The sequence below is a fragment of the Habropoda laboriosa genome, unplaced genomic scaffold (genome assembly GCF_001263275.1).
Source record: "Habropoda laboriosa isolate 0110345459 unplaced genomic scaffold, ASM126327v1 scaffold31, whole genome shotgun sequence".
Lineage (NCBI taxonomy): Eukaryota > Metazoa > Arthropoda > Insecta > Hymenoptera > Apidae > Habropoda > Habropoda laboriosa.
The window spans coordinates 62,868-72,713 of record NW_017100133.1 but is presented as its reverse complement, the minus strand read 5'-3'; the positions used below and the strand labels follow the sequence as shown (position 1 = coordinate 72,713).

At 42.4% G+C, this 9,846-nt stretch overlaps 1 protein-coding gene across 1 annotated transcript; it reads right to left on the bottom strand.

The window, feature by feature from the left end:
- Positions 1–1,371: 1,371 nt before the first annotated feature.
- On the bottom strand, positions 1,372–3,585 carry LOC108576251 (piggyBac transposable element-derived protein 4-like). Its single transcript, XM_017939245.1, is given in 2 exon segments — positions 1,372–2,039; positions 2,973–3,585. Coding segments are annotated over 2 exon segments (1,281 nt in total).
- Positions 3,586–9,846: the final 6,261 nt, after the last annotated feature.

Below are 9,846 nucleotides of genomic sequence, written 5' to 3'. Positions count from 1 at the left end.
TGCCAGTTGTAGGAGCTGGATGTCTAGTTTTTGTGTTTTAACACGTTGAGTGCCACGTCAGTCAGCGGTGACTGACACTGAACTTTCCGCTTAGGCCGCGTCAGCCACCGGTGACTGACAGTGTAAAATATGATATGAAACTAAAAAATTTACATTGTTTTAAGTAATTACTGAAAATTTATTTCAAATTTACTTCAAATTTACCAAAGTTTTTGGTGTTTGTGTCGTTGTTTTTTAGAAGTTGTTGCAATACTGCCAGATGGAATGTCTTCTTTTCGGCAATATGTAAGGTGTACTGCTAATTTTTTCCGGAATTCAGTGTTACGAGTTACGCTTGTTGTGTCCTCACACGGAGCGTAATATTGGTTTGGGTTTGTGGATCGGTCAAAACGTTCACCGTATGAGGGTTATACGTTGTTGACAACAAATCCGACAGGATTGGAACCTTCGGCGTATGTGATATATACGCCGTTCTCCGAAGGGTGGAAAAGATTGGAGGTTCAACGTGTATTGTTAACACGTCGTTGACAAGGTTTGTGGTGGACCGGTCAGAACATTCAACGTATGTGGTTAATACGTCGTTCTCCAACAAGTCCGATAGAATTGGAATCTTCGGCGTATGTGGTTAATACGCCGTTCTCGGAAGGATGGAAAGGGTTGGAGGTTCAACGTATACGTTGACGGCATGGGGTGGTGGACCGGTCAGAACATTCAACGTATGTGGTTAATACGTCGTTCTCCGACTTGTCCGATAGGATTGGAACCGTCGGCGTACGTGGTTTATATGCCGTTCTCCAAAGGATGGACAAGGTTTAGTGGTTGTGAGGACAGTACGTATCGTAATGTCGGATATACCTTTGTGAGTTTAACTATTTCGTTACTAATGTTACAAGGAGATGGTTAATTGAATATAGGCTGAGCAATTCTATAATAGCTATATTCTAATAATATTCAATGAGGTTACAATAAGATTACAATGGTTTAAATATGAATTATAATGGTTGATTCTTGGCTGAGCAAGAATCTTCCTTCTCGACTTTACACGGTGAGTACGCGGGGACGTCGTAGACAAATATATCTAGTTGACATTTACGAGTTTAGTGTTATACTTGGTTGCTCGAAAGGGAATTGAGCCCCATCTTGCTCGTGTCGAACGATGACTATCTATACAGATACTGCTCTACTTTAACGTTCAGGGTAACTCTGAACTGTGACTGCCCCAGAGCCTCGAAAATCATGCCCTTATATACCCAAAAATCTGTATTTTTTGGGTGGTGGGGGCCTTAATTTTCCCATGAGAACGAAGCGCGTTCGTTTACTTTATCTCAAGGGGGTGAGCTCTAGGCGGATGTCTCGGTGCCGCCGTGTCGGCTAGTTTGCGTACGTAACATCAGTAATACTGATATTCTTCTTCGTGATATCTTTATATAAAATATAATTATTTAGAACTGTAGTATCCAATAACAGTTCAAAGGTTAGCTTTCTGTACCATTTCATGGACCTGCGTAGTGGATTATTGTAGGCATTCATTTGGTCGGATAAGTCGACAGCTGCCTTTCCTCTGTTATAGTCGACTATAATTTGTGGTTTTAAATTGTGTTCTGATCGACTTTCAACATTCACCATTTCTGATGAATGATTTGTCGATAGAACTAGGATGTCCCGTTTATCTTTCCATTTTAAAGTGGGTATTCCTTGTTCATTTTCTTTTGCAATGATTTCTCCCCGTTTTAATTTTTTTGATATTACTTGCTGCGGATTTCTTCGTCGATTTGAACGTAATGTTCCTACTAAATGAATATTTTTATTGATTAATTTTTCCGCTAATTCCAAGCTTGTATACCAGTTGTCAGTGTATAGCGTGTGTCCCTTATCGAATAAATCTCTGCAAAGGGACATTACGATTTTAGTGGGCGTAGTATTTTCTTTTTCTAAAGTTTTCCCTGTATATACACGAAGAGCATATGTATAGCCCGGTTTTAAATATTGTCTAAATATAATGCGGCCACGAAACGGAATTAAGGATTCATCAATACATACAGGGTGCGTTTCACAAGTAGTAGGACTGACTTGATCAAAACAAATTTATTGCAGATATTCGTATAAGTCGTTAATATTCTTCGAAATAACACCCTCCTGAATTAATACATTTAGTATAGCGAGTCTGCCAGTTCGCATACGCCTGCTGGAAATTTTCAACCGGGATGCTCCTCAATCCACGCGTTACGGCCTCTTGCACTGTCTCAATTGTGTCAAAACGACGTCCTTTCATCTGCCTTTTTAATCGGGGAAAAAGGAAAAAGTCAGGTGGAGCCAGGTCCGGGCTGTAAGGTGGATGAGGTAGCGTTAGCAAGTTGTGTTTGGCCTGCCACTCCTGTACCAACAGTGCGGTGTGGCACGGTGCGTTGTCGTGATGCAATTTCCAAGTGCTGGCCATCGCTGGTCTCACGCGGAGCACTCTTTTCCGTAGTCGTTCGAGCACTTCCAACTCTTCGGCAATCAGTCGAATAGTCAGACGACGATCAGTGTCCAAAATCTCTTTCACTTTCCGTACATTTTGATCACTTCGAGATGTTGATGGTCGTCCTGAGCGATGGTCATTTTCAACTTGCTCCCTTCCTTCCTTAAACAATTTGTGCCATTCAAAAATACTTGATCGGCCCATTGAATTATTTCCAAAAGCATCCTTTATCATTGTGTAAGTCTCGGTTGCAGTTTTCCCAAGCCTCACGCAAAATTTTACCGCGTAGCGCTGTTCGAGTGTACGGTTCATCTTGGCTTGTGACGAGATGTGTAAACAGAGTCTCAATGTTTTGGCGATATTTACTATCCAAACGCTCAGAGGCGACTATGTAAGCATGCATTCTCTTCGCGGCACCCTCCCCCACAATTCCCACCAATAGAGACTTTGTTTCTACGTCTCGCTCGGACTATAGAAAATCAGTCCTACTACTTTTGAAACGCACCCTGTATGTCCTCGGTTGGATTGTAATATTTTTTAAAATTTATTTACAAAGTGTCTATAACTGGTTGTATTTTGAACAAACGATTGGAACCATTACTGTTTCTGTTATCTGCAAAATGTAGCATTCTCAATAACAGTTCAAATCTGTTTCTGGACATGATTTTTTTCGGAAACGTTTGCATATACACAGGATCATGGAACCAATATAAATATATGGTTGGTAGTTTCACTAATCCCATCCATAGAATTAGCCCAAAAAATCTCTTTATTTCACTTTTATTTGTCACTGTCCACTTTGCCAAGCGCTGCGTGCATCCACCTTCTAATTGCTGTGATGCATATAAGTTTGTTTGTTGGGCGATTTCTTCGAACAATTTATCCGGCACAAATAATTCATAGCAGGTTTCTATCGCTATATCTGACCTTATATGCAAATTTTCACTTACAAACCCAGAAGGATGTGTAAAAGGAACAATGTTTGACAGAGTACCCCTCGGATCATGCCATTCTCCAACATTCTCCTCCTCTTCCTCAGATGATAAAAATAGTACATCCACTCTATGCCGTTTTTTAGCAAAAATAATTTCACTGCTATCGCTTTCACACTCTTCGACTGACATTTTTACGTTCAAGGGTAAAGAAAGTTTTTTGTCTGCACTGGGCGAAGAACCGCAAAGAACTGAATGAATATAAACGTAAAGCATTTCTAAAATGTATCACGTGAAACATTTCTAAAATGTTTGTGTTACTTTGTCGTAAACAGAACCCCGGCCGCGAGCCGATTTCGATGAAATCTTATCTAGCGGGCCGAACGATAAACAAGACAAAACAAACTTGGCGCATAATGTGTTGAATGAATGTCTATAAGCATTTCATTCTAAACGTAAATATCTTCTACTGCGATAAGAAGCAATGGCCCTAATATATTTACACATCTGTATCGAGTAAATTTCAATCTGTTAGTAGTGCGCTTCTAAGCAGCGCGCGTGGCCTGACGGGGATTTCCTTAAGAATTCGCGTGGCGCTCAACATGTTAATAGTGGTGTCCTCCGGGTCGCAGGATACTGGGTCGATGGTTGATAGTGTTGTTGTGTTTAAGGTGGGACCGCCGCAATCGTAACCCACGAGTGCGGATGCTTGAGAAACGAGGAGGCAGAACACAGAGAGGGAACACATGTTGGCGCTATGGGTACTCGCGGTTGACTGGTTCTGTTGTGCCTCGCTTGCCGTTACGTATCTGGGTCGTTCTGGGGTGGGGGGCGCGTCGTGTGCGACAATGTGGTTGACATTTGTGGATCGGACTTTCCGGAGTTTATTTGTATGGACGATTCGGGATCGTCCCTAGATGAGTATGCGTGCGTTATTTTGTGGTAGTATTTGTATTATTTTATGTGGACCGGTATACTGATCGTCGAATTTTCCTTTTCGTGGTTCTTTAAGGGGGGAAACCAGTTTAGATGGCTCAAAAAATCGAAATTTTTTTTATTCTATAAATTATTAGTAAAACTATTCAGGAATATGTTCCCAAAGTTTCAAATAAAAATTCCAGTTCGTTCTGATGCTGTGAGCGGTAAAGTAAGCGCCCCTCGGTTCAGTGCCGGAGCGCGCAGCGGGTAGAACGGAGCGGTCACTTAGGTAGTCGGTTATTCACTTACCTGGCTCAATACGAATATGCTATTTTTCATATTAAGGTTTGAATACGCGTTTAATGTTTCGTTCGTTAATTGTTCCTTATTGTCAGGAGAGCTCCAAACCTCTCACAAAGTGTATGAATTCTGCTGTAAGAAAGCTATAGAAGAAGAAAGGAAAGAGAATGAAAAACACGAAAGACCTATTCTGAATTTTAAAGTATCTGGTGATGGAACTTGGAAGAAACGAGGATTTAAATCATTATTTAGCATAACAACTCTTATAGTATATTACTCTGGAAAAGTCATCGATCTGGTTGTACGGAGTAGTTACTGTCATGCGTGTGCATTGTGGAGGAACAAGCCGAAAACTTCACCAGAGTATCTAGCATGGAAAGAGGATCATGACGAAGAAACTTGCACAAAAACACATGAAGGATCTGCGGGAAGCATGGAAGTGGAATCTGTTAAAAAGATGTTTTCGAGATCAGAGGAATTATATGAAGTGAAATACGGTAATTATATCGGCGATGGAGATTCAAAAACGTTCACGGCAGTTGTCAATTTAAATCCTTACGGTGATGAACTGACAGTTGTCAAAAGTGAATGCATAGGCCACGTGCAGAAAAGGATGGGAACTCGGCTCCGAAACGTCAGGAAAGCTAAAAAATTGGGCGGAAAAGGAAAATTGACGGAGGCTTTAGTGAAAAAACTCAGCACGTACTACGGCTTAGCGATTAGAAGAAATGTTGATAGCGTCGAAGACATGAAGAAGGCCATAATGGCAACTTACTATCACATGATATCGACAGATGACAATCCACAACACGAAAATTGTCCAGAGGGAGTAGACAGCTGGTGCAAGTGGAAACAAGCTGAAGCTCTTGGAACGGACCCTGAAACACATCCGACTCCATTGCACCCTGATGTCCAGAAAGAAATTCTTCCGATATATGAAGATTTATCGAGAAATGAGTTACTGGAGAGATGTTTAGGCGGCCACACACAGAATGCAAACGAAAGTTTCAATTCAACCGTTTGGCGGTTGGCTCCGAAACACCTGCATTCTGGTTTGAAAGTAGTCGAGGTCGCAGCATATTTGGCTGCTTCCTTATTCAATGAAGGAAATTCAGCCCTTTTATTGGTGATGAACGAGCTGAAGATTGTAGTTGGTAGCCGCTGCTTCAGTTACGCACAAGAAATGAATGAGCGGCGCGAGAGCCGACAAAATCGACGCAGCGCTTTGGAGACCAAGGAAACTCGGAAAGCTCGAAAAGAGGAGTTGCAAGCTCAAAACGAAGCGTATGAAGAAGAAGAAGGATTGCTATATGGTGCTGGAATCGCTGATTAACCGGTAAGCAGTTTAAATCATTTATTACTGCCCTAAATTTTATGTTTTCGGTAATTTTTTTTTCAAACGCGTTTTTCTCGAAAGGACTTTTTTTCAAACTGTGTACACTCTAGCTCAAAAATTTGGGGGTAAAAAGTAATAGGTAGTTTCTTTATTTAATTGCGAATTATATGAACCTAATTCTGGGGTAATATCATTGCATAAAGTATGTTTTTTATTGCAAAACAGTTATGAAAAGATGGCAAAAAATGATACCTTTTCGTTTAAACACCTATAAAACATGCAATTTTCAACTTTTTGGGTCAGAGTTAGGTTCATATAATTAGAAAATATGTTTTTAATGTAATTGCAAAACCATATTGATTTCAGATGAAAACTATGACCTCCAGAATGTACATAGATAACAAAGTCTGATGGCGACCTTCGATGGGCGGCAGCTTATATATCAAATATTTTCAAAGGAAATGGATTAAAAAAATTACAAGATATGTTTGAAAATATAAATAAAATATTCTCCAAGTTTAAACAAATTCTATTCATTCCTTCCTTGTTAAAAAAAAAATCATGAAAATCACTAAAAAACGGACTCCTAAACTGGTTTCCCCCCTTAAGTAGGTAAACTTTGTCCCCTGCTTTAAAGATCTCGGTGTGCATTTTGCGGTCGTAATAGGTTTTTAACCGTTCCTTAGCGGAGCCTAGGTTTTCCCGAGCTTGGGTGATGGTATTGTTGAGTTTGATTTGTAGGTCGGATAGGTAGGAATTGTACGTAGGATCTGGTGTTTCTATAAATGAGGAGCTGGATGGGAGGTGGGCTAAACGGCCGAACACTAGTTCGTGGGGTGTGAAATGTGTTCCCTCCAAAACGTGTTTTTCGCGAGAAAACAGCAGTATTTCAGTTTCTATTCGTTTAAACACGTTTTACGTGTCGAAACATGCAAAATAAAGAGATAACAGTCGTTTGCAGTACCGCAAAACGTGTTTTTCGCGAGAAAACAGCAGTATTTCAGTTTCTATTCTGTGACGTCGAGTGACGACGTTGGAGTTAGTATTAAGTTAAGATTAAGACCACATATATAATCAATAGATTAAGTCCTATACTCCTATCTCACATAAACATCCTCTGACTCCACGCTATCTTATCTCCCATAAACATCCTTCAGCCACATCGAACATAACACTCCTATCTCACATAAACATCCTCTGACTCCACGCTATCTTATCTCCCATAAACATCCTTCAGCCACATCGAGCATACCACTCCTATCTCATATAAACATCCTCTGACTCCACTCTATCATATCTCCCATAAACATCCTTCAGCCACATCGAGCATACCACTCCTATCTCATATAAACATCCTCTGACTCTACTAAACATCCTTCAGCCACACCGTACATTCCACTTCTATCTCCTATAAACATCCTCCGATCAAACCGAGCAACTCAATACTTTCCCATAACAAAACCCAGAAAAAAACAGAGATAATTGTAAGCATCCCCGCGATGCCCGAACCACCAAGCAAACCATATAAATTAAGCCACAAGAGAATCAGAAGCAGACTCAGTTCCGATCAAGTACCGCGCAGGTACGGACTCTCGACGAGCCGTACCTCTAGAGGCTCTGGAATCCGCTTCCATCCTCTCGACATCGCGATACTATTTCCACACGTTACTATTTCCATACGCTACTATTTCCATACGTTACTATATTATATCTTAATAATTACTAAATACGATTAAGTGTGTATTCCATTTATTATAAAATACATAAATATTATTCTGGTATTCTTAACCTACCGTTTAACTATTATTCACCATTCCGATCGCGTCGCGCCGAAAGTAAATCTCGGCTACATAATTATTACGCGAATATCCTCAGTCAGTTCATCCAAGTATTGGCCACTGTATGCCGAATCACCGTCACCTAACGACGAGACAACGAGGAGACAGATAAATATCACCATCATCGACGCAGCGGTAGCAGCAGATCGCAGTCCCCTGCCATATCTGAACGTACGTGCCACTTGGGCAGAAAGATTGAAAGAGATACGCACCGGGAAAGAATCGCAAGTATTCTAAACATTCGTCCCGGGACGTAATAAATTGGTGACAGCGGTGGGATTCACAATCGCTGCGATAAGATAACTGTAGCCGCACGCCTAACGAGGTGACATCACTCCTCTGGCATCCGCGCCACGCGCAGAGTCAAGCGTGAGAAAGGCGAGGTGACATCACCACCCCCTCCACTCACGGGCAGGAGACCCGAGCGCTCAGCCCAGACGCTCAGTCGAGCTCCAGACATCGCGCAGTATGGACGTGCCAGTGAATCAGTGCTAGAGAGTATTCCTATATCATCGAACCATAGAATATTTTCAAAACGCTAATTCGTTGCTGAACGCCATAAGGCGAACAACAGCGGCTGAACGCGGAGAAAATTTTTTTTTCTTTCTTTCTTCCTTTCTTTTGTGCGTGCATACACTCGAATGGCAAACCTGAGCAAAGCGCCCTAAGGCGAGCGAAGGCAAACCATCCGAGTGATCGCGAAAGATCCCTAGAATCAGGAATCGTATGGAGAGTGTTCGCCGTAAGGCTGCAGCGCCGACCATGCTCAACCTGAGACAGGTGAACTTCGGTTAATAATTGTATTACTTTTCTTTTATTTTTACTATATCATACTCGTCCCTCTCTCGCACAGGATCACAACGATCCTATAAAGAAGAAGAAACGCAAACTCCGACGTGGCTGCCGCGCCGGTAGAAGTTTCAAGGATTGGAAGAAACGGGCGATCGAGCCCCTGCTAAAATTAGTGCCATACCAAAACTGCAAACCACAGGAAGTGCTAACCTCAGTGAATACCGAGATCATCGATCTGACAATTTCCGAAGACGAGGATACCGTTCCGTTCCCTTCGCAAGTGATTGAAACATTGGACACTCGCAGTGCTATCACAGTGCAAAACCATCGCGACATCCCCGACGAAGTCCTGGTAGCGTACCTCCGAGGCTACAAAACCCTGCACGAAGGAGTACCTACGGAAGTCACGGATTGGTGTTTATTTCTATTCGAATCGCAGTAACGGCAAACTACGACATTCGAGCGCATATGTCCGACAAGGACTTACGACTTACGTACACGACAGAAACACGAGCGTGGAAGAACTATTCGCGAAGTAAATTCCAAAGATCTGAAAACGCCTCTATAGGTCGAGCGCCTGAAGGCGAACGTCTAACAGAGAGCGCGGCCAGAACTTTCCGTAGAGCATTCCCTGGCGAAGAAATCACTGTGCGATCTACCGAAGTGAGCGCCTTAAGGCGACCGTGGGAGGTAATCGTACAGCAGATTGAAACGCTTATTCAATTCAGCCCAAGGGTAAATCGTGAAATACGCGCGCCCTAAGGCCGCATGTTGATTACGATTGACTCGTATTAAATAATTTCCGTAATTTTTATTTTATCAAGCCTGCTTCCACGCCCGTCTCACACACTCTCACACAGCAAATAAACAAATCAGCCGACAAAATGACCACGCGCTCGAAAGCAGAAGCCGCCGCGCTACAAAGTACGACCGACGAGAACCTGGTTTCCATCCAGAAACATATTTCCGAAAGAGAGAAACGCTTACGCGAGGACACCCGCATCCTCGAGCAACGACAACGCGAGATGGACAACGAAGACCTTGAGCGCAGACGCATGCGCGCAGAAATTGAACAATTAAGGAGAGAATTAGAAGGAAACCGGACGGGCCAGCGTACTTCCCCTGCAAGCACAGTACCACCGTCAAGAGCGCCTTCAACCATCCCGTCTACCGCCTCCACTGATGAATCAACCTCGTACATTCTTCGAGAGGCAATAAATTCCATACCTACCTTCGATGGATCAAATATAACGGTCCTACAATTCGCAC